This window comes from Mustela nigripes, chromosome 4 (genome assembly GCF_022355385.1).
Source record: "Mustela nigripes isolate SB6536 chromosome 4, MUSNIG.SB6536, whole genome shotgun sequence".
In the NCBI taxonomy this organism is placed as follows: Eukaryota; Metazoa; Chordata; class Mammalia; order Carnivora; family Mustelidae; genus Mustela; species Mustela nigripes.
Window position 1 is genome coordinate 117,178,754 of NC_081560.1, and position 25,880 is coordinate 117,204,633.

Sequence of the window (25,880 nt, forward strand, 5' to 3'; positions counted from 1 at the left end):
ATGCTGGGAATTACCCAGCTACATCCGAACACTCCATGAGCAGAAGGAATGGAGAGGCCCAGAGATGCACGTGCACCACGAGGCAGTGGCCAGGCACGGGGACTCTCAGCCCCAGACACAGTCACTCCTCTCTCGCTCCATCTCCCTTCAGTGCCGTCTGTGCGCAGCCCACAAATCCTGACACAGACATCTTTCTCCTTTTCTTACAGTGTAGACTACATTCCGCATCCACACATTCAGGCTGCTACGACAGAAAACCACAGGCCGCACGGCTTCGGAACAAGAAAAATTCTATCCATGCTTTCGGAGGCTGCGAAGTCCAAGATGGAGGCTCTGGCTGATCTGGTGTCTTCTGGGGACCCCCTCCTGGCTCACAGACAGTTGTCTTTTCACTGTGTCCTCACAAAAGGGGCAGGGGAGCTCCCTGGGGTCTCTTTCCTAGAAGGGCACGAATCCCATTCACCCAGAGTCACTTCCCAGAGGCCCCACCTCTGAACCCCACCACATTGGGTGCTAGAGTTCAACACAGGAATTCAGGGGGATATAAACATTCCATGATCACACCTTCCCTGTCGGAGGTGCTCGCTACTGAGGAAGCAGACAAAGGAGATGACTGGCAAGTGTCTTTTCTTTTCCCATTAAAAACAGAAACTAGAGCTTCAAGTGTACCACACAAGATGTTTTATGGGTCTCCTTGCACCTAATTTTCACAGGACCCCATGAAATATGTGTTATTCTTCCTGGTTAGTAGATGAAGAGGTTAATTATGTAAACTGCCAAGGTCACACACCTGGTTATGGTAGTAGAGCAGGAACATAAACCCCAGGCCGGGGACGCAAACACGCTCCCTCACCGTCTGCACACACACAAGGGGTCCGGCCTCAGATTCCACGCCCAGTGCAGGATGCCCCCACCTGCACCTGTGGCTGGCTCTGAGCTAGCAGGACCGAGTCCTCCACCAGCACGGCTTGGCCATGGATGCCCTGCTCTGCCGCGTCCCAGGAGGGCCCGGCCCCAGAGGAGCTCTGGGAGACACCGAAGCCTTGGCTGCAGTGACGATCAAACATCAGAAGCCGCTTCGGCCTCAAAGAGCTTCCAGACTAGTGAAGTAGAAATCACGTACACCGTCACCTACATAATCTGTCATGACCTATGGTCTTCCTGCCCTCGGTGCTGGGAAGGACATACCCAGGGAGCCACGAGAACGAGTGCCTGGGGAGTGCTCCCTGAAGAAGTGGCCAAGAGGCTGAGGAGGGTGGGGATTGAGAACTGGTAGGTGAGACCAGTTAACCGGGAGCAAGACGGGGAGGGTACAGGAGAGCAAGATGCTAAAAGGACACTCTCTTCCCCTTCTAGCCTGACTCTCTGCTCCTGTCCCAACCAGCACAGGGGAGGAGATAGCTGGAGGTCTCACTGGCTCATGCCGCTCTAGGAGGCAAAGGTATGAATGGAATCCACTACCTGGCGAGCCATCAGAGCCAAGCACAGCTCAATGGGAGTTCAGTTGGTCAGAGTCCACAAGCCAGGGCACCCAGTCATGACCCTACATCTGGCCAGTGTTGCTGGGAGGCAAGGAATTACGTGTCGGCCCACCCAGGGCTCTGGGAAGTCTGTTGGAACACAGTATTTACTCAGAGAGACGTTTCCTTCAGGAACTACATAGAAGAGAAGAACAGAAAATCCATAAATAGTCAGAATCCTGTAACAATCAAAGGAGAATACAAGTCAATGGCCTTTCTGTCCAAAGATCTAATTCATAAGCCAGACCATGAATTTTCAGTTATGACATAAAGAGCTCAAGGGGCAAACCGTCTTTGGGGTGTCTTTGCAAGGTGAAGTTCAAACTTCCTGAAGATGATTACTCATGTCCCAGAACACCATTTCACTCATTAGGCCACCAGATACCTACCATAGATTCTATCAGACTTCGTATGTATCATATCTGCATGTATGCATGCATGTATGTATATCCACAATATGATATAAATAACCCACTGTAGATGCTTTGACAATTTTTATGAACAATACATTTCCCAGTTAGGCAAGAAGTCTGACTTGTTGTAGTCGCTGTTCTATTTTAGGCAAGACAATATGCATTTCCTTGTTTTACTTAACTAAAATAAAAATCTAATTATCATGGGATCAACTTGCTCAATACTTGTTACATAAGGTCGCATCCTCTAGTCCAAAGAACACTGGCTCTGGGGTTAGACTGGCTGGGCTACTATTCTTTGCCTTAAAGCCAAAGTCTTTCTCTCTCACACAGTAAAACGAGGGTGTTCATTTAGCACACAGGCTCCAGAACCCAAGGACTATACCTTGGAATGCATAAGGAGGTATGTTAAAAATGTAAAACTCTCCGAACCCTCGGCTCACATGGGGCCTTGCAATCCTTCTAGTGCCACTAACATCCCATGACTTTCTGGAATAAGGCTGAGCATGTGAAAAGAGTACCACTTCCCTATTAAGGATGAATTTCTGAATTTCAATTCCCTTTTGGAGTCAGTACAGAGCAGGGGTAACTCAACACTTGACAGACGGCGTAACCCCGAGAAGCACACACACAGGTTCCACGGGCCGCTAAGAGCTTTCTGAAGAGGTGTTCCAAGCTGACCAGTTGGCAGGGGTCTGACCAGACAGGCAAATGATCGTCTAAATCAGCGTATCCTTTACTGGATCCATACACACTCTACACACGTAGGGAATACATGTGTGTGCATAGGGTTTGGTGCCATTTCGCTCGAGAGATGGTGCTTGCTTTCATGCCATTAAGAACCCCGATTCTGAACTCTCTCAGTCAGCCTAGCCAGGCAGAGGGCACGGTGCTGCCAACTGTGCTGAGGGACACGTAGATGACAGACTGAGAGGAAGGACAGAAGTGAGACCCTCCCAAGGCAGAAGAAGGAAAGTGCGTCCAGAGCGGTGTTAGTGAGGGGCTGGGGAGTTCAGAGGAACAACGTCTCCTTCCCGCTCAAGCAATCCAGGAGAGCCGCCAGTTAGGCTGGACCTGGTGGGAGGGAAAGAACGGTTTTTATGAAGGTGGTGGGCAGGGTGCGCGGCATCCGAGAGGCAGCTGTCGTCCGCTGAAGTCCAGGCGGCTCTGCAGAGCGGGAACGCCTCACTCGGATTTCCGAGTGCCCGAGACTCACTCTTTGAGACTCACTCCTACAGCAGACACCACTTCAGGTACTCGTAGCTAGGCTGACGTGTCAGCTTAAACCCGGACAGACCATAAGTGATGAAGGCTCCTTCGCTAATGAGTCCACCCTGCTGGCCACCGACAGGCCTGAGGTCTCCTCTGCCGAGTAGACACAGACCCTGCCCATCCCCAGGGGAGCCTCAGGGTTCTGTGGTGCGAACGGTCCAGACAACGGAGAAACAGAAGGTTCAGTAAAGGAAGGTCACTTCGTGTGTGAGGGCCCTGAGGATGGCTGAGTGGTCCTACCCTATAACGACCTCTGGGCTTGAAGAAGCTTCCTCTTGCAAAACTACAGAAGACTGAGGAGACCGGGGAGAGGAGGAGGAACCACGTGGCCAAACCCTGGGACCATAAAGGCCAAAGGTGATCTCTAAGTGAGGTGCTCAGTACGATCCGAGGACCAGGGCGACGGCCTCGAAGACACTACCCCACGGCTTCAACTCAGGTCGCGCCGCATCGCCGGAGAGCACAGAAATGGAGAAAACTACTGAAAAGGGGTAAGTCTCCCCAGTAAATAAGGAAACAGTTCAAGGTACCCTGCAATGCCCTGTAACCAGCAGAGATGCAGGGCATCATATGTGGGTGGAGCAAAAGCATTAGTGTCTTAAAGAACAATTTTTGTGTTGAAATTCTTCCCTTTTCTGATACACGGCAAACCTCCAAAACGAAAGTGGCTGAAGCCTCCTCTCCGGGGTGGTGAGCTGACTCCGCGCGTCTGGTGAAATGGTCCCGAGCGCGTAAGCCGGGCGGCGGCCCTGCCGAGTGCGCGTGCGCAGAGAGGCACTGGGGCCGCGTGACCCACGACCCCGCGGCCGAGGGAGGACCCGGGGGCTGCTCGAGGCCCCGAGGCGAGACCGATTCTGCAGCGTCCAGGGCAGGATCACTGGGAGGACTACGGTGTTCTTAGGAAAGGACGAAGTCAGGGGAGGAGCACGAACGAGAGGAGGAGCTCCACGTTGGGTGTCAGGGACTCTTGGGAATTCTTTTTGTCTGTTCAGCTTCCGTGAGCCAAAGTAACAGCGCTGACAAGGAGACCTCCGCAGGGCACAGGGAGCAGGTGGGGACCTCTCGTGGCCACCAGAGTCAGAGAGCTTTCTGCCTGTGCTCCGCATTCTGGAGACCAAGGGTATCCCCGACCCAGCAGCGTGCATGCTTGCCAATGACAACAACAGAGGAGGGACTAGAAACCATAGAACCAGAGGGACCAAGACTAAAAGGGATCTTGGGGATCATCCCAGCCAATCAACCTTGCTACAGGTGAAGATCCCAAGACACACAGAGGCGAAATCACGTGGGCGTCCGTGGCCGCGGAGGCAGATCTCACGTTGAGCCCTCTTGGTTCCTTCCTGCCACCGGGAGCACATCCAGACTCGGGCTCACTTCCCCCACCTTGGGGAGCACAGTGCTTCCCCTGCAGGAGTACAGACATTTGTCCCCACGTACGTTTGGCAGGCGGCATCCTCTGCTCTAACCGTTGGGAGAGAAAAGCCTGGGGACTGGGATGGGGGTGGTGTTCTCTAAGCATGTTTTTACCAAACTTTTTTTTTTTTTTAAGATTTTATGTATTTATTTGACAGAGAGAGACACAGCAAGAGAGGGAACACAAGCAGGGCTTCTTTTAACAGTGACTCACGTTACTAATTCTATGAGCCAATGAACCACTTTTAAGAAAAATGACATCTGTACATATTCTTCTATATATAGAATCTGAAATCAAAGATAATCTCCCCCCCCCTTTTTTTTTACTAAAAAAAAGGGAAGATCAGATGTTCACACTGGAATAAAGTATACATTATATGTGTTTGAGTAGGAAAAAAAGATAGAAGCCCTCACTACAGCTCACTACTCATTTTTACAACACTCAAGAAGGAGCTTAATAACATGTGAAACCATAAACATCTCAAGAATGAGGAAGGAAATTTCAAGAAGAGCACTGGTTATCTCAGCTTCTTCAGCATTATGAAATGCCTTCTTATAGTCAGAATTTTTTGGAGAAAAAATAGACAAAGCAGACTATATTAAGAAAAAAAAAGAATAGGGGTCCCTGGGTGGCTCAGTGGGTTAAGTGTCTGCCTTCAGCTCAGGTCATGATTTCAGGTTCCTTGGATCAAGTCCTGTGTCGTGCTTTCTGCTTCAGCAGGGAGCCTGCTTCTCCCTCTCTCTCTGCCTGCCTCTCTGTCTACTTGTGATCTCTGTCTGTCAAATAAATAAATAAAATCTTAAAAAAAAATAAAGAATAACACTACAAAGCTCATGTTAACCATAGGCTTTTAGTTTGCTTTGAATAATAATTAGAGAAGAAATTGAGGCAAAAAGGCCCTTCTGCTCACATACAATGTTAGTTGAAGAACAGCTCGTCATCAAATTTCCTTCATGTCCATCTCAGTTTTCCAAGGAAAAGCTCCAGAAAGAGCAAATGGTAAAGAATAAGGTAAGTCTGGAAAGATGATTGAATGGGGATGAGATCCTTATTCGGACATATGTTTAACAATTTCAAGTAGTCTGTCTAGAAATTCATTAATCTGAACTGGAAACTGCAGTTTTGCTATGGGAAGATAAATGCACATCTCCAAAGCTTTACAAACTTTCATATATTGCTAGCGAGGCGAGAGCAACTACTAGAGCAAGACCACGTGGAAAGCAATTTACCAGTATCTATCAAAATCACAAATGTAAACAACATCCTCTGGCTCAAAAATTTCATTTCTGGAAGTGGATCTTATAAACAAACTTGTACCCATACAAGGTAATTTTCAGCAGCAAGATCTGTCTTCTACCAGAAGACTATAAACAGCCCAAATGCCCATCCCTAGGATCTCTGTTAAATAAGTCACGGTACAACTTGTGCGACAGAACACCCTGTGTCTGCAGAACTGAACGGTGAAGTCTTCTATGTACTATATGGAAAGATCTCCAAAATATTAAGTAAAAAATTCAATGAACAAAAGAATATGCATTATACTCCAGCTTTTGCATTAAAACGGAAGCAGGGGAAAAGAATCACTATGTTTATATTTGTTTCTAAAGAAATTCAAGAGATTTTAGAAGGATGCACACAGACCCGGGGAGGTGAACGGCGAGATGGGGGGAAGATTTCACCGTACGGCTTTTTATTTCCTTTAAAGTTTTGAACCATGTGAATACCTTGCCTATTCAATCGATTAATTTTCAACCACCAAAAGCTATCTCCTTAGTGCTCAAAACATTTCAGGAATAAGATGCTTTCTTATAACAAAGAAAGTGATTTCAGCATATCCTCAAATAAAACTGACCTCTGAATCCTTAAGCAAAACCTGAACTAAGACAACTAGTCCTTGATTCTTTCCAAGAAGTATTTTTATAGACCTTGCGTACGTGTGACACTTTTAGTACTTTGGCCTAAAAAATAACCCCATTTCAATGCTTCCAGGTTAAATCTCAACCTGGTCACAGACATGAAAACCAGCCAAATTCCAGCCACACCGGTACTTCTCCGAGTGTGCCTGCCTCACCACGGAAACACCCATACCTTTGGCAGAATTGTTCTTTCTCCCATGAGGGATACGGTGAAGGCAAAGAATATATCCGTCTTCTGTCTCGATGAAGTGCTCCTCACTAGGGAAACCCCAGTGAATGATAATTTCACTCTATGGAGAGAAAGAATATTGGAAAATCTCTGGACAGAATGGGACAAGTTCTTCCCACATTAGCAGGCAAAGAAGACAAGATGTCAGCAGACATTCTCCAGGCTTTAAGAAAAGTTGTTACTGAAATTTTAGTGTGCTCCGTCAAGCAGCACATTCCATCCAAGAATAAATCCCCACCTGTTTTATCCGTCTGTCCCACTGACAGGCGTGTGCTTACCCTTGGTTTCGACATTCAAGCATGTTAGACACCAAATGTGTCTGATTTCACCACTGCTTTGGGCCTCTCTGTTTCCATCCTGGCTTCACAAATAAACACAGTTCTTTCTTTCTTTCTTTCTTTTCTAAATATGCCAGCTATCACAATCTACCACTATCTTCATTTTAAGAGGTCCTGTCCTGGGAAACAGAGCATAGCACTAATCCATTTTCATCAATGAACTAATAAGCAAATGCTAACAGAGGACACTACTAGAATGCACAATGGCAAGGAAGAGCTGAAGAATGAGAAGAGAAGAGAAACAGGAAAGTATGATCAAAATCACTTCTCCAGTCCAAGGAGCAAGGGTTAATCGGGAGTTCGGTGGGATATGGAGAATTCGATTATCTAGATTTAATGTAAGTGAATGCTCACTATCCTCTCTAGCCCAAGTATTTGGAAGAATTTAATTGTATCATTCTTATAGTTTAAAAAAAAAAAAACTTCAAAGGAGGGGGAGGAATAAAAGAAAAAAATTGGGGACGAGAAGTAAACCTTGACCTTAAGACCCTGATTAAATTCTCGACTCACTATGGATTTATCTGCCTCTAAGAGGGGCTTGATTCTTCAGTGGGGCCACTGCCATCATCTGCTTCAAAGTAGCTATTTTGGGGGCATCTGGGTGCTCAGTTAGTTAAGTGCCCAACTCTTGATTTCAGTTCAGGTCATGACCTCAGGGTGGGGAGATCGAGGCCAGCATCCGGCTCCTCACCGGGCGTGGAATCTGCTTAAGATTCTTTCTCTCCCTCTCCCTGTGCTCCTCCCCACCATGCTCACTTTCTCACTCTCTCTCTAAAGGAAGTAACAATTCTAAAAAATAGTTACTTTCTTTAGTCATTTGTATTTTCCCAATATTTTATGCCTAAACGAGGTATTTCCCGGTTTTATAGTTTACCTACGATTAGTAACTTTGAAATTACTCAACAATTACTCAACAAATTATATTGTTTATTGGTTCTAACAAAAAAAAATTTCAGATTATTTTGGTTTTTGTATCGAACTGTATTCCCTGGACATTGCTATCACACTCCTTGTTCAAGGTATTATAAAAGCAGCAGTTGGTAGTAACACTCTTGGCAAGTCTTGCTACATTTTTATCATTCTTTCAACAAATTCAGTTAACTTAAAAATGAAATGAACTTATAAAATTTTCTTTTCCTGCATTAAGAAATATGTAGTTTTAACAGTTAAGTGCAGTTCATAAAAAACACATTACCATTGTGTATATATACCACATCTTCTTTATCCATTCATCTGTTGATGGACATCTAGGTTCTTTCCATAGTTTGGCTATTGTGGACATTGCTGCTATAAACATTCAGGTGCACGTGCCCCTTCGGATCACTACGTTTGTATCCTTAGGGTAAATACCCAGTAGTGCAATTGCTGGGTCATAGGGCAGTTCTATTTTCAACATTTTGAGGAACCTCCATGCTGTTTTCCAGAGTGGTTGCACCAGCTTGCATTCCCACCAACAGTGTAGGAGGGTTCCCCTTTCTCCGCATCCTCGCAATGGAATACTATGCAGCCATCAAAAGAAATGAAATTTTGCCATTTGCAACAACGTGGATGGAACTACAGCATATCATGCTTAGCGAAATAAGTCAAGTGGAGAAAGACAACTATCATATGATCTCCCTGATATGAGGAAGTGGTGATGCAACATGGGGGCTTAAGTGGGTAGGAGAAGAATAAATGAAACAAGATGGGATTGGGAGGGAGACAAACCATAAGTAACTCTTAATCTCACAAAACAAACTGAGAGTTGCTGGGGGGAGGGGGGTTGGGAGAAGGGGGGTGGGGTTATGGACATTGGGGAGGGTATGTGCTTTGGTGAGTGCTGTGAAATGTATACACCTGGCGATTCACAGACCTGTACCCCTAGGGATAAAAATATATCATATGTTTATAAAAAATAAAAAATTTAAAAATTAAAAAAATACACATTACCTGGGGGTAAGTCAGCAAACTGAATCTAAGATTCAGAGAACGTGAAAAGTGCAATACTATATAAAGAGATTAGTTTGTGGCTTCATGTAACCCACGTAATAGAGTTGCAAAAAATCCTCGACATCTGTCACAGAAGCATTTTAAAGACTTTATTTATCTGACAGAGACAGAGAGATCACAAGTAGGCAAAGAGGCAGGCAGAGAGAAAGGACAGGAAGCAGGCTCCCCACTGAGAAGAGAGCCCAAGACACACACACGGGGCTTGATCCCAGTACCCTGAGATCATGACCTGAGCCGAGGGCAGAGGCCTTAACCCACTGAGCCACCCAGGCGCCCCATCACAGAAGCATTTTAAAAGCATCCTTGAGACTTTGAGAAACTTACCACATTCATATTTGTCTCCGGATCCAGATCCAGACTGTCTCCGGACACCTCAGAACGCAGGGTCCCAAGGACCAAACAGACCACCAATCCCAGGAGCTGCATTTTCCTTCTGTAGAAAATAGCCTAGTGTTATTTGGTCTGAATTTCACTACACAGATGATGTTGGTATATGAATGCTCCCATAAAAAGTTCTGAACCAGGTTTAGGGCAAGTAAACCTCAGGTCATGGGCAAATAGGAAACAGAGGACTCCAGCCACATCAGAAACAAACAAACAAAAAAGTTATTCTTTTACTAGGAAATGCCCCCACTTGCCACCACCAGTTTTCATGTGACCTCTGGAGCCCAGCATACCCACTAACCCTCTCACCATGAGGTTCACCAAACTGTTCTGGAGAAAAAATGGAGAAGAGGACTTAGAAGACAATAGCCTGAAGAAAAGAGGAAGATCCACAAAATTCCAGATCCTGTGAGCCACCCACCTTTTCCCCTCTCACTGCGATTTAAACACTTTTAAGTTCTCATTTTTAAGCTGAGTATTAGTTCTTGCCTCCCACTGTCTATTTCTGTTCTTGTCCAGAATTACACATCAGGATTCATATTTGTCACCTAAATATTAGACTAAGTGAAGTAAGCCAGACTGAGAAGACAAATGCCATATGATTCCATATGTATGTGCGATCTAAAAAATGAATAAACAGGGGCGCCTGGGTGGCTCAGTGGGTGAAGCCTCTGCCTTCTGCTCAGGTCATGATCTCAGGGTCCTGGGATTGAGCCCCACATCAGGCTGTCTGCTCAGCAAGGATCCTGCTTTCCCCTCTCTCTCTGCCTGCCTCTCTGCCTACTTGTGATCTCTCTCTCTCTCTCTCTCTCTGTCAAATAAATAAATAAAATATTTTTTAAAAATAAAAAATAATAAAAAATTAAAAATTAATACATAAACAAAAAGCAGAAACAAACCCATAAATACAGACAACTGATGGCTGCCAGAGGGAAGTAAGTAGGGGAAAGGGCAAAATGGGTGAAGGGGAGTGGGAGGTACAGGCTTCCAGTTGTGAAATGAGTAAGTCACAGGGATGAAAGGCACAGCATAGGGAATAGAGTCAATGGTGTTGGAACAGAGGGTAGCTACACTTGTGGGGAACACAAGATAATACACAAAGACGTTGAACCACTATGTTGCACACTTGAAACTAACATAACATGTGTCAACTGTATTTCAGTTAAAAAAGAGTAATAATAAATTTTTAAAAATAAATAAAACAAATAAATATGTCATCCAAGGAAAAGAGTGAAATGAAAGAGAGACTGAAAGAGAAACAAGATAGAAGACCACCCATTTCCCCTTCTGAGACCCTCCAACCACCAACAAAGATGATCTAGCTTCCACAAGTGATGTGCAAAATCACAGCACAGCACAGACCTTGGGGCTGAATGTTAAAGGCAAAGCAAAGTGAGTCTCCCAAGGAATCTGGATGGTTAGAGGCAAGACTGGAGCTACAGCACAGGCATCCTGCATTCTTGAAAAATATAATCACTTAAAAAAAGATACATGCATGTATACCCATACAAAGACTTGTATAAAAATGTTTATAACAGGTTTGTGTGTAATAAACAAAAACTGGAAAAACCTGAATACCCCAAGTGGGCAAATGGAGAGATATATATAGATATGTATATATCTATATATATCTCAGAAATAAAAAGGAATGAACACACAATAACATGGATGAATATTAAAATAATTACAGTGAATGAAAGCCAGACCCCCCAACAAAAGAATAAAATATATGATTCCATTTATATAATACTCTGGAAAATGCAACCTAATCTCTATGGACAGAAAGCAGATCCCTGGCTGCCTAAGAAAAAGGGCAAGAGGAAAGGATTACAAGAGGATATGCACAATGAATCTTTTGAGAGTGATGGACAGGTTCACTATATGGAAAGTATCGATGGTTTCGTGGGAGTATACAGACATCAAAATTTATACAAGTTTTCATTTAATATAAGTCTTGTTCTTGTATGTCAATACAATACGGCTGCTTTTCAGACTTGTGCCTGAGTATTCCACAAATCTTAAGAGATAGGTTCTCAGGAGATTACCATAGTGAATTCTGCCAGTGCAAGTCCCTTGGGCTTCTCCAAAGCCATGAGGAACCCTGAACATGTAGGCAGAAAGGAATGTAACCTTGACCTGCACTGTCAAAGCGAGCTCCCCTGGCCTTTGCTCACAAGCTTTTATCTCTCCGTGGTGGTTGGGGAGGGCTGTATACTCCCAGCCTGCCTTTTATCATAATTCAACCACCCCAGAGTCCTTTTTTACTAGGAAACAGGGAGTGGATTGACAAGGGAAAAAGAAAAGTGGTGCCCAAATTTAAAACAAAGAATCTTCCGGCAGCAGATGCTTCTCACTGGGTACGGATCCCACAGCACCTGGACCAGCTGTCTGCAGAGAAGCTCCAAGAGACTAGTAGCAGAAGATCCTTACCCACATATGTCACCCTGTTCATGTTTCCTTCCAACCAACTAGTCAAGTGATTCTCGGAAGGATGATGACTGAGAAGTGTACACGGAGAAAAAGCCCCGTTCCGGGCTGGAGTCTGGTTTTCTGGGCTCTCTTAGCCACTTCTAGCTCAGTTCTCCCTACAGTGTAACAATGCAAGAAGGTGCTGCGCTGGCTCTCCTTTCGCCCCAGCCTGAGGGCAGAGCAGGAGTCTGACTCAGCTTTGCATCCTTAAGGATCTCTAGAGGAGCCCTCACCTAGGGAGATGCACGGGACAGATTTTGAAAAATGAGACAGGAGTCGGTCCAAAAGTTGGGTGGTTGAAGAAAAGCAAAGCCCCAAAGCAGTCTCCCATTTTGCTTCCTAGTAATGAGTGTCAACACCACCAACAATAATTGGGGCTCCCAGGAAACTCTCCTACGCTCCAGACACCCGGCAGCACTTCCGACCTATGTTAACTCCCGTGGCATACCGGTGCAATACCGTTAAAGCCTTGTTCCGCGAAGCTGAGCTCACCCAGGTCGAGCACGGGAAGCAAAGGGCCAACTGGTAAGGGGGAGCTTAACCAGGGGAAGAAGGTGGCTGGGAATTAGGAATCCCAGAGGTCACCGCGATCCAAGGGCTCTGGGCGGCTTCGCGGATCGGCGACCGCTCCCGTCCAGGAAATCAGAGAGTTCTCACGGAAGGAAGGGCAACTTCGGGGAGCCCCGCGAAACCTGGACCACGCGGCCCGCAGGAGAGGCGCCCGCAGGTGCTCCAGGCGGGTTCCGTCCCGAGCGCAGCCGAGCGCAGGGGGTCCCGCCCGGACGCAGAGGCTCGGGAGTGGGGGGCGGGGGGGGGGCGCGGAGGGCCGAGCTGTTGTACCCGCACCCAGCGGCGCAGTCCGGCGACACTCACCCGCACCGGTCCTCCCGGGCCACTGTGCAGAGCCGCAGTGCCCGCTATTTGAGCTGGACACCTGCAGGGGCGGGGACCGTCGGACGCGGGGGCAGGTGCCCCTCCCGGCTCAGGCTGCGCGCGCCGCCAATCGGCACTGCGGGCCACCGGGAAGTGTCGCCGAGACCCCGCCCTACCCAGCGCCTCCACGGAGCATGCGCCGTGGGCGGGCCCCGGCGGGGCTGAGGCTCCCTCTCCCTGCAGAGCTGATCCCCAGGGGCACCTGCTCGCTGTTGCTGAGGCGTTCTCCCGCATGATCCGCATCCTCTGCACCTGGCATAGAGCTCTGGGCTCTGTAAGTGAAAAGAAATTCTGTGTTCGTATAAAGCGCTTAGCGTTGTGCCTGATGCAAAGCGATCTTGATATACATTTTATTTTTATTTCTAAAATACCCAGTATTAAGAGACTGGGGCTATAGCAGCCAACCAATGTCCCTGTTCTGCTTACATTCCAGTGGGAACAGGCACACCATGAACAAATATATAACATAAAGTCGTAGAAAGTGCTGTGAAGTACGATGAAACAGTAAAGGGACAATGAAGGAGGGCATTGTGTTATGAGTGAGGTAATCAGAAAAGGACTCTGATGAACACAAACAGGAAGCTGATTGAGAACCACGTGGATACTGGAGAAAGACCATTCTGGGGTGAGAAAATAGCATGTGCAAAGGCCCCAAAGCAAGAATGTCCTGGTAGGTTTTAGGAAGACCAGTGAGGTTGGTGTCACTAGAACAGAATGTGATGGTGGAGAGTACTAGAACATGAAATCCTGGAGGTACTTGGGTGCTTTGGAGGGGCAATTGTACAGACTTTGCTTTCTCTTCTGACCAAGAAGCCGGTGAGAGGTTTTCAACAGAAAGACAACATTCTCTGGTTTACAGTTTAGAAAGATCACTCTGTCTGCTAGGATCAACTAGGGAAGCAGGGAGACAAGTTGCAAGTCTACTGCAATAGTCCAAGCGAGAGTTAATGATGGCTTAGAATGGGGCAGTGAGAGCAGTGGAGGTGAAGACAAATACTCGAATTCAAATGAAGAAAGCATCAAGAAGAGCAGCTTGGGAGGGGAATCAAGAGTTGGTTTTAGATGTGTTTATTTTGAGATACTCGTTAGGGAGCTGTCTAGCTAAGGCCCTGTCAGCAGACAGAACCCACTGTATTCCAAACAGGGAATGGCTGCACAGGTGGCAGAATTGTTGGGAAGCCAAATAAGATGTAGGCAAACCCCAAAGAGACCAGCAACAGCAGGAAGGGCAGAGGTGGTGTTAGGGGAAGAGAGGGTCACCAGACACCAGAGGTGGTTGTGTTGTGTTGAGCAGCCTCTTCCAGAGACGCTCCTAAGGCCAAGAGAGGAGGATTAGACATGTTGTGGCCTTTCCTGCCTCCTGCCCTCCCGTGTCCCACCAGTACCTCCTCTGGGTCAATTACAACCTGACTCTGGCTAACAGAGGAGCCTAAGAAATGCAAGCGACAGGGCCCAGACCCCTACACCCTCAATGACACAGAGCAGAGGATGGGTAGGGAATGGATCTAGAGACAAAATGGCAAAGATCAGCGCTGGCACATACACAGCTAGTGTTCAAAGTCAAATCCCAGCCTGGAGACAGAGATAGAGCTCAAAGCCCCAAGACTGGGTAAAGTCTCCTGGAAAGAAACATAAGAAACAAAGAACACACACAGAGGAAACTAAATAAAGTGAGCCGTGCAGTTGCCCCAGATAACAGTCTGGGGAGAATTTCAAGGCTGCAGTTCAGGGAGAGGGGAACGTAGGTTAAAAAAAAAAAAAAATTCAGCAGTTTTGGGACACCTAGGTGGCTCAGTCAGTTGGACATCTGCTTTCAGCTCAGGTCAAAAGCCCCGGGTCCTGGGATCCAGCCCCACACCAGGCTCCCAGCTCGGCTGGGAGTTTGTGTCTTCCTCTGTCCCTTCCCTCTGCTCAGGCATTCTCTTTCTCAAATGAATAAATAAAATCTTTTTTTTAAAAAATCTGGCAGTTTCTCTGCGTGGACTCAGATGAGAATTCATGAAGGCTAAGGCAATCAAGTTTGCAGGGCAGAGGAGTGAGGTGTTAAGAGTTGCAGAGAGAAAGAGCTCTTGGGGTCTGCCGAGCGTTCCCCTCAAGTCTGGCATGGAGAAGTAACTGGAGTTCGCATATGATGAAACTATACTAGACCAGGAGAAAAAACACCTGAAAGGAGCAAATGGGAAAATCTCCCAAGTTTACACAGGATTGGGAATAGTTCAGGTGGCACGGGCCAGAATGGAAAAACCTTGTTAGAGAAAAGGCACAAGGTAAAAGACTCACAAGGATATTATTGCCTTAGCATGAAGCAAAATTATCCCTGAGTAAGACTACTTCAAAGTAGTCTTTGAAAATAGACTGCCAGTTGATTTTCATAAGACAATGCCTTGGGGAAAGAATAATCTTTTTAACAAACAGAGCTGGAGCGATTGGCTAGTTAAATGCAAAATGGTAAACTTCAACCTTATGCAAAAATTAACTCAAAATGGATCATAGATAGACATGCATCTGAAAGCTAAAACTATAGGACTTTCTTGGGGGTGGGGGGAGTGGAAATAAGAGAAAATAATGGATTTGCCAAAAGGATTTCTTAAACAGAACATAAAAAGTGCAGCCCATGAGAGGAAAAATGATTAACAAACTGGACTTCGTCAAAATAATAATAATAAAAAAATTCGTCCTTCAAAAGGCACTTTATAACCGTAATGAGATTCCATTTCATATCCCCAAGGGTGATGATAATTTAAAAAGGTGGATATTAGCACATGTGGATGAGAATGTTGGGACATGAAGGGAACCCAGGGGCCAGGGGGTGGGGGTGGGGGTTAGGGGGACGTGAGATGATACAGCTGCTTTAGATGACAGTCTGCCGTTCCTCAAAAGGTGAAACATACAGTTGCCATATGGCCCAGCACCTCCCCTGCTGTGTATACACCTGAGAGAAATGAAAATTCACATTCACATAAAACAACTCGTACACAAATGTTCACAGGGTTATTATTTGTAAGACCTGAAAAGCAGAGACAGCTCAATGTGAGCTGATGAATTGGATAAATAAAATGCAGTATGTCTGTATTGTGAATATTATTGCATAATTAAAGACAAATGAAGGACTGATGCGTGCTACAATATGAACAAGCCTTAAACACATGCTAAGTGATAAAAGCCAGTCACAAAAAAATAAAGGGAAATAATTCCACAGACATGAAACGTCCAGAATATGCAAATCTATACAGACCGAAAGTAGATTAGTGGTTTCCTGTAGATGGGAGTGAGGTGGGGTTGGGACAATGTAAGTTGACCACTAAAGGTTGTGGGTTACTTTTTGCCCTGATGGAAGGGTTACAAATTAATTGTGGTATTCATTGCACAACTCTGTGGATAAAATGAAACACATTTAATTGCACGCAGCAAATGAGTGAATCGTTTGGAATGTGAATTATATACCTCAATGGGCTGTTTGTTTAGATCTCACGAAAGTGATAAGTATACACCTTACAATTTAATAACAAGACTCAAAACCCAGTCAAAAAAGGGCAAAAGGAAGTAGATGGCGAATGAAAATAAGTTCACCATCATTAGTCATTGGGGAAATGCTAACTAAACCCACAATGAGAAACCACTATTCTACCCAGCAGTGGCTAAAATTAATAAGTGTTGATGATGGGGAGAAGTAGTAAAATCTCTCACGTTGCTGGTGGGAATGAAAAATGGTACAACTTTAGAAGCCGTTTGACACCTTCTTAGAAGGCTCTACACAGGCTTCCCGTCTGACCCAACTACTGTACTTCTGAGTGCTTACCCAAGAGAAATGAAGAGTATTTGTGCACAAGTGACCATAGCAGCTTCTTCGTAATAAGAAGAAACTGGTGATGGCACATGTGTTGTTAGGGTACGGAGTCAACCACCCCTCAATTAGACAGAGAGCACTCTCGATAATGCAAGTCACACAGCGACGTTTATTTCCAGCTAGCTGGGCGCAGCGGGTTTCAACAAGGACCCCAGGCACTCAAAGCCAAGGGTTTATGTAGCATTTTCAAGGCTACATACATATCACGTACCCCACTTTGACAGTTTAACTTTGTTTAACTTTTTGCCACACTGGAGCCATCTGGTGGTTAAGGGAGATTTAAGTTTAGAGGAAATTTAACTTTATTTACATTTCCTTCTGCCTCAGTCTCCTTCCCTTTTATGGTGCTACTTTAGGCCTTGAGGAACTGAGCCCTTTGTCTCTGGAAACTGGGCCATTGAAGAGATAGCCCTTTTTGTTGTAAATCACCAGACCATTTGCAATCCAATGGAGACTCCTGTCTTGCAGGATTGTGGTCTCTGCAAGTTAACTATTTTCTTTAACATTTGGTCCCTATGGCACCATCACCTAACCTCCCTGGTGGTATACGATAAAATTGTTTTTTCAGGTTTTAGCTACTTTCTCTTATCTCAAGTTATGTGTGCCCTGTGGGCTGGTTAGGGACGCTCAGTAAAATGGCTTCCCAGCCTTCAAGATGGCCATTCTTATACTAACCCACTCTTACAGTGCAAGGTGCCAGCTTTTGCTTTGCCAAGATGGCTGTACTTTTGTCAGGGCTAGACTCCAGGTGGGTACAGCCTTGTTTTTCATGGCCTTCACACCTGGAGCTGGTTTCTGGGACTTGTTTTTAAGTCCCCTGGGGGGGGGAGGCAGGGACAGTAAAATAGGTCCTTACATTCCCCCCTTTTCTTTGGGCATTAGTCAAATCTTAGACTCTTCAGCCAGTTCTGTACCCCGTTTTAATGGCTGCTAGGCTGTTTTAATGACTCCAGTGTGATTTACCCAGAAACAGTATGTTAAGCCCCCCCCTTTGTTATTTCGCACTTGCTTATACTTCCCACCTATATTTTAACAACAGGGGAACAATGAATTTAATGAACTTATTGTTTTTTGAGTCTTAGTTTCAGTCCAGGATCAGCAGGGTCCATCAGCAGTGGCATCCACCTCTGGGGGGCGTTCTCATCCTCGGCTCATTTGACATGACCCGCGTGAATCCAGGTCCTGACGCCTTCTACTTTTATTGCCATGGGGGTGGTCAGGATGACAGTAAACAGTCCCTTCCAGCGGGACTCCAGGATTCCCACTTGGTATCCAAATCAAATCTCCGGGTTGGTAAGGATGTGGCTCCACCTCCGTCTCCGTCCCAGTATGGGCAGTCCGGATCCCTGAATGCCCGCAGGGACTGGAGTACAGACTGATCAGTCATTTCTGCTACACCAACCTCTTGTAGTCAAGGGCAAAGGGGTGGGGGTCTCCAGAACATTCACCTTATTTAAGTAGGGTGTACATCATGCCCTGAGGACGGTGAAGGGAAGGAAATCTACCCATCCACCGCCAGTCTCCAAAATTAACTCTGCCAAGGTCTCTTTGAGAGTCTGTTTCATTCTTTTCATTTGCCCAGAGCTCCGGGGCAGGTAGGCACAATGTAGTTTCCAATTAGTGCCTATAGCTTTGACCAATACCTGTGAGACTGAACTCACAAAGGCAGAGTCATTGTCTGACCTGACCGCCACAGGTAACCCAAACCTCTATCTCTTTTCCCTCTTTCCATTTTAGTTCTTTCTGCCTTTATCACCTGACATTGAGTACATCTATCAACCATATCATGAGCCATACACCCTAATTTAGAGACCTGGACCTGCTTGCCCATAAGCTCTTTAAGCTTGTGTATCCCCAAATGAGTGCCCTGATGTATTTGGCTTACTAATTTTCTTCCTAGTCTTCGAGGAAGAATTAACTTTCCTGTTCTAGTCTTAGCCCAATCCCCCAATAGTCTAATTTGCATCTTTGACCAGGAGGGCTGTGGCAGCAATTATGCGAAGGTAAGGGGGAACCCAGCCACTGCTGCATCTGGCTTCTTGCAAAGATAAGCTATTGGCCTTTGCTGAGGCCCCAGAGTCTGAGTCAAAACTCCTTCAGTTACCCCTGTCTTCCCATCCACATACAAGTGGATGGGCTTGGTAACATCTGGGATGGCCAGTGCTGGGGCACTCAGTAAGGCTGTTTGTAATTCCCGAAATGCTCCTTTTGCCTTAGCCATCCACTCTACCATAGTGAGTCCTCCCTTAGCCAGTTCGTATAGAGGTCATGCCATCTCCACGAACTGCGGTATCCACATCCTGCAGTAGCCCACCGTCCCAAGAAACTCCCTCACGGAGATCAAAACCTAAATAAGTGGCATGGCTCCCTCAGAGCTGTGTTTTCATTGCTGACATCGGATACTCTTTTCCCTGCAGAGTCTGTAAGAGAGCTCTTGTCTCCCCACAAGCATGACCCATAGTCCTCAGCGGCTATTTCTACTATTCCCACTAATTCAGTCAGATGCTTCCTTTCAAATCTTTCAATTTTCTGAAGTTTCCTCCTTATATCTGGGGCTGACTGACTGGCAAAAGCAAGATCGTTTACATGAGTTACTGTGTAACGTCCCTGAAGTTTACCTTAGGCTGTCTAGTTTAGGTAAACAACCATTTGAAAACAATCAACTTTAGGATTTAGCACCCATAAAGGTGGGTTATTAAAACATAATTCTTCTCTCAAAAATAACCACTTCCAGAGATAGCCAAATCAGGACTAACTCATTTGAATAACAAGTCCAGTTTTAACAAACTTGGCCTAATTGTTTACATAAGCTCAGCAAGAACAGTAAGTAATCATATAGATCTTTTAGAATCTGCTTTACTGGAACTTTTTATAAGAAATCTCTAGGTTGAACTTTTAGCAGCCTCTCCAGGCCAGAAGCCAAGCCACGTACTTGCCATCAGACATGCCTGTAATACCTGTCTACTTGGGCGAATCCCTCTTCCTGAGGCTCTGCACCAAGGAGTGACATTCTTTACTCACCTGGAGAGGCTGCTGGGAACTCTGTAAGCAAGGTATCAGGCCAACAGTTCCAAAGGGCTTTAGGGCTCCAGGTTTCATGAAGTCAACCTTCTTTTCTTTAAGCTGTCCGGTCATATCTGAGTCTTTTCAAATATGACGTTCCAGTCAAAGCCTTGGTAAAATAACCAGTTTCCAATACTGTCCTGTGACAAGGAGAACAGATTCTTATTGAACTTGTGCAAATGACTGATTGCCATGGAAGAAAGAATACTTATTGAGACCTTTTTGGTTTCAGAGGGTTCAGATAAAGAGAAAAGTTGAATGCCTTGATTCATTTACAAATGAGCACATTTACATCGCTATAAGTTACAGATAACTTGGGAAAAAGTTTCCCTAGTCTGCAGGAGCAAACATTACAGGACCAGTAATGTTTAAAACATTAAGAGACATAGCATTACAACCTTTCAGTTCATCTAGTCCCATGTTACTAATTCTGGTTTAGTCTGAATGTAGCCCTTATTTCTGTAAATTTTTACCCCTTTCAGTTCCCAGGATTTTAACATATCAAAGACCTATATTTGTCAAAACATTGAATTTTAGTAAATGTATTGAACCTCTAGAGTGGCTACAGTATTTATCCAAATCTAACCCAAGGTATAACATTGGTTTAAATCTTGTCAACAATTGCTAAAACCTTAGAAAGTTTTAAAACACATGCCTAAATATAATTAGGGATGTTAAACACCTGATAAAACAAAAAATAGGAACTGAATTTTCTGGGCAGGCAAGGAGAAAACCATTTAAACAGAACAATTAACCTAAGAAAACTTTGCCCTTTTAAACAGAGAGAAAACCAGCTTTTCTATACCAGTGTCTTTCTTTCCTTTTTTAAGCATGCAGTCTTAAGACATGAGTTTTCTGGGTTTCCCTCCCATCATGCATGATGTCGCAGATGCTGTCCTGCTCGGGTCCCTCCCGGGAACTTAGGAGCGTTTTAGCTAAGGTCTGTCCATATAAACCCCGGACCAGGCTACTCCATGGAGTAGATGACCGTTATGCCATATGACGCCCCACAAGACTCACGGTGCAGCCCACTCAGATTCCGTAGCCAAAGCAGTGGAGCCACACAGACACATTCACACAGTCAGGCACTCTTCAGATTCAAACAGTTTGGATACCCTCCCCTTTGGGTATCCCTGGATAATGGGAGGCAATCAGTCTCCCCTTCCGTTCTTTACTAATGGGTCTGGTTCCAACAGTGGCCTCGGGGCTGTTTTTCTCTCTTTTTACATATCTCCTACTTTTTACATACAGAGTTGCTTTTTCTCATTTCCATCAGTCTTAATTACACCTAACAGAATTTTGTACTCTTAGAAATACCTTAACCTCTAGTGATGGCTAAGTATTAACCAATTGTGAACAGTTAAAACAATTCTTTAGATGGCAAATTTATCAATCAGCTAAGCACAAAATATGTTTACCAACAGATTTCAAAAGCACAAACCTAGTTCCAGCAACCAGAACTCTAGCATTTTATCCCATTTGGTTAAAACCCATTCATTTTAATCTTAGTCTGTCCTGACCATCCTAAATTCCATTCCAAAGATTTCCCTTCACAAACCTTCTACAACTTTCTTTTGCATTCAGGTTTTGTCCCAAGTCATTTCCTTCAAACAACCATCTCATTTAGGACAAAATTACCTTTTATCTTTAATAAAATGCATTTCCATCCCTTAAATCTTTCTTACATATCATCTGCTTTTCCACAGAGTTGCTTTCTTTATTTCCATCAGTCTTAGTTACACTTAGCATTTTGTACTCTTAGAAACACCTTAATCTTTAGTGAAGACTAAGTATTAACCAATTGTGAACTGTTAAACAGAATTAGTTAAGTGTAAAACATGTTTACCAACAGATTTAAATACTCTTAGTTTCTTTGAAGTAAGAAGTCAAAAGCGCAAACCTATGTTCAATACTCAATGCTTTAGCACTTTATCCTATCTGGAAAAGACCTAGATGTCCAACAAACTTAATTTTATTTGTCATCCAAGCAAAGCTTTAAAGTTTCAGGTCACCAAAGACTTTGAAAGCTACTTCAGCAATTACCCATGAAAACTTTGAGACAATTAACCATCAGTTTAGTCGTCTCTTTGCTAACAGATTTTAACACAGATTTTAACAAATAAGACAAGCTTATTTGACCTTCAGTAAACTTTTGAATGTTTACCTGAGACACAGGTGAGAGGATCTGGAGTGGGGGGTGTTAGGTCCAGCGGGTGCTCTTCTTGCTCCTTGACAGCGAAGAGAGAAGGAGCTGTGGTGCAGGAAGCACTAAGGATGGTCTAGAGGCCAGTTATGCAGGCCCCAGGCATGTTGGTGCAGAAACAAAAAGGGGGAGACAGAAGAACAAAGTGCTGCTAGGAGTGAGAGAAAGGATTCCCAGTTTTAGAGCTCATCAACTCCAACAGAGGAGCAGACGCTATGCTTTCCCACCAGCAAGGGGGAAGGGGCTAGGCAGTCTCCATGGGGCCCGAGAGGGCAAGGAATGTCCCCAAAACAAAGTTGTTTTGGCAGCTGCTTGGGAACATTCCTTAAGTCTCGGTCTTGAGTTAGACTACCTCCAGTTGGCCCCAGTTATAGCCTTAAACACACGAAATGAGTGGGGGAGAAGCCCCACATCTATTTAGGAGGAAAAGAGAGATGAAAGTCAGAGTCTCTCTATTCTCTGTTTGCCCCATTCCTGCAAACATAACAAACACCACAACAGACTACAAAGAGACAGGACAAAGACAACTACAAACCCAGCAGCCCTCCTGGGGCCATCCAACATTAAAAGATGGCCATTCAGACATGCGTAAAGTCCAAAACTTTCCCTTTTGTAAGTCCGTGCTAAGGTTATGAGCTCTTTCCCTAACGTCTAAGAAGTGGTCAATCATCAGAGACAGACATCTGCGTCTGTCCCATCACGTCCTCAGTCCACAACAAGACAAATACACTTATAACAATGAACTAGAACACACTCACAAGGACAAATGATCCGGCGCAGCCATGAAGACAAAACTGGAAGGAAGCTAAGGGAGAATTCGGCCAAACCCGCTGCGGGCTCTCTTCACAATGAGGACCTCGTCCTCTGAGCGATGTCCCTGTAAGGACCTATTTAGAAACTGTCCCTGCTCCCCTTCCCCCAGGGGATTTACAGGTAACAAAGCCCAGATACAAAGGTGGGTCAGGCCAGGTGGAGACATTGGATCAGTGGGGGACATGCATACTGTCTCCGTGGTTACCAAGGAGTATGGGCCCCGCCCTTTGGGAGCCCTTTTGGTGCCAATCCCAATCAAGGTGTAATAGGCTGGTTCAAATGTCTACTAGGGTAAATTGTAACTCAATTGGTCACCTACCATCACTGTGGAGTTTCCTGTGTGTGTTACAATCTCATTGGCCACCTGTGCGTGTCCAGGCCCGACCGCATGGCCTTTGCCCTTAAAAGCTACTCTGTGAAACAGAGAGGGGTCACCCTCTCTTGTAAGAGGTGCGGCCCCGAATATTCGGTTAGATTCTTAATGCTTGGCGTGAAATAAAGTTTTGCTTGACCTTCGCTTTGTATCAGTCGTGCTCCTTTAATCACGGACCCATTATTGGGGCATAACATATGGGGGCTCTGTCCGGGATTAAACGACGAGAACTGAGCCAGCATCAGAATTTCTGGGAAAAGTCTCGAGGTAAGATCTCACAGATTTTACTCTGTGGGATCCGCTGATTTCCAGGTACTCTATGAGATCGGTTGGTCTCTCTGGGTGGAGGGCTGGGTATAGCCCACTGGGTGAAGCAGGACGTGGCCATGCTCCCCAGGTCTGGAGAGGATGGGGAGATGCCCCTTCCCTCCACTGGTAGATCACCAGGGGGTTCGAGTCCCCCTAGGCGGTCAGGGGGTTCGAGTCCCCCAGGTGGTCACCAGAGGTTCGAGTTTCCCTAGGTGGCCAGGGGGTTCGAGCCCCCCTGGACGGCCAGAAGATCAAAAAGTCCACACCAGTGGCAGGTTCTGGGTAAGATCTGCTGGGCGTGCGGTTGTCTTTGTCTTGACTTTTTGTTGTCTGCTGTGCTGCTTGTTGTGTTTGAAGGAATGGGGCAAACGGAGTAAGGGAACTCTGACTTTCAAATGGCTATAACTGGAGCCAACTGGGGTTAGTCTAACTTGAGGCAGAGACTTTAAGGAATATTCCCAAGCAGCTGCTGAAACAACTTTGTTTTGGGGACATTCCTTGCCCTCTCGGGCCTGAGGGAGACTGCCTAGCCCCTCTCCCTTGCTGGCGGGAAAGCATGGTGTGTGCCCCTCTCTTGGAGCTGATGATCCCCAGAACTGGGAACCCTTTCTCTGCCTTCTGGTGGCGCTTTGTTCTGTTCTTCACTGTTGAGAAACAAGAAGAGTGCCCCTGGACCTAACCCCCCGCTCCGGATCTTCCCACCTGGGTCTCAGGTAAACATTCGAAGTGGAGTGGGCCCAGGTGGAACGTAAATCAGTATTTGAACTAAGTTAAGCTTGTTGGGTTAATTAGGATAAACATGTCTTTTGAGTTAACAGTAGTAAATGTGAAACTTCAGAGTTTTTACTTAAGGTCAAAACTGTGTTAAAATCTGTGTTGAAATCTGTTAGCAAAGAGATAACTAAACTGATGGTTATTTGTCTGTCTCAGAGTTTCAATGGGTAATTGTTAAAGTAGCTTTCAAAGTCGTCGTTAACCTGAAACTTCAACCAAATGGGATAAAATGCTAGAGCGCTGATTGCTGGAACTAGGTTTGTGCTTTTGAAATCTGTTGGTAAACATGTTTTGTTTTTAACTAATTGATAAATTTGCCATCTAAAGAATTCTGTTGTAACAAGTCACAATTGGTTTATATTTAATCTTCAGTAGAGGTTAAGTTATTTCTAAGAGTACAAAATTCTGCTAAGTGTAATTAAGATTGATGGAAATAAGCGAAACAACTGTAGAAAAGTAGGAAATAGGTAAAAAAGGAGAGAAAAATACCAGATGCCTGATCCTGTTTGACTAAGAAAGAAAAACGGGCCTGGGGCCACTGTATTAGCTAGATCCATTCCTACAGAATGGAACGGGAGACCTGGTGGAGGGAGGTGTCCAACCTGTTTGAATCTGAAGAGTGCCTGACTGTGTGAATGTGTCTGAGTGGGCTGCACAGGGCGTCATATGGCATAACGGTCATCTACTCCACGGAGTAGCCTGGTCTGGGGTTTATATGGACAGACCTTACCTAAGACGCTCCTAAGTTCCCACGAGGGACGCGAGCGGGACAGCATCTGAAAGATGACCCTCCCTTTGTCTGTGACATCATTTATGATGGGAGGGAAACCCAGAAAACTCCTCTCTCAATGATGCACACTTAAAAATAAAAAAAGGAAAGACACTGGTATAGAAAAGCTGGTTTTCTCTCTGTTTAAAAGGGCAAAGTTTTCTTTGCCTGCCCAGAGTTGTAAATGAGATCTCTTTGGCTCATAAGGCTTCCTTGATAAGCTAAGTTACTGATAAACCTTGGGTTGCATTTGGGTAAATGCTGTAATTATTTTAGAGGTTCTATACATTTCCTAAAATTTTAATGTCTTGATAAGGGTCATCACTTGATATTTAACTATATCTGTTCTGAGTTTTTTTTTTTTTTTTCATTTGTAATTGCTTTAGTTCTCTTATAAGATGAATTCCGCCTTAAAGAAAATTCATATGGGAAGATTTGATATGTTAAAATCTTGGAACTGAAATGGGTAAAGATTTACAGAAGTAAGGGCTACATTCAGACTAAGCCAGAATTAATAACATGGGACTAGATGAACTGAAGGGTTGTAATGTTGTGTCTCTTCATGTTTTAAACATTACTGGCTCTGTAATGTTTGCTCCTCTAGATTAGGGAAACTTTTTCTTAAGTTACCTGTAACTTATAGAGATGTAATGGTGTTCATTTGTAAATGAATCAAGGCATTCAGCTTTTCTATGGTAGCCTCTGAAACCAAAAGGGCTCAATAAGTTCTTCCTTGGCAATCAGTCATTTGTATAAGTTCAGTAAGAATCTATTCTCCTTGTAACAGGACAGCATTGGACACTGGTTATTTTACCAAGGCTTTGACTGGAATGTCATATTTGAAAAGACTCA

At 45.1% G+C, this 25,880-nt stretch overlaps 1 protein-coding gene across 1 annotated transcript in view; it reads right to left on the bottom strand.

Annotated features, from left to right (window-relative positions):
* LIPA (lipase A, lysosomal acid type) overlaps nucleotides 1-12,961 on the bottom strand; it is a 31,786-nt gene extending 18,825 nt beyond the window's left edge. The window contains exons 1-3 of the mRNA XM_059397400.1: nucleotides 12,818-12,961; nucleotides 9,416-9,524; nucleotides 6,708-6,825 (exon numbers count right to left, since the gene is read on the bottom strand). Coding sequence (XP_059253383.1) covers nucleotides 6,708-6,825; nucleotides 9,416-9,517 — 220 coding nt within the window. The 5' untranslated portion in view covers nucleotides 9,518-9,524; nucleotides 12,818-12,961. The remainder of the gene's footprint in view (nucleotides 1-6,707; nucleotides 6,826-9,415; nucleotides 9,525-12,817) is intronic.
* Nucleotides 12,962-25,880: the final 12,919 nt, after the last annotated feature.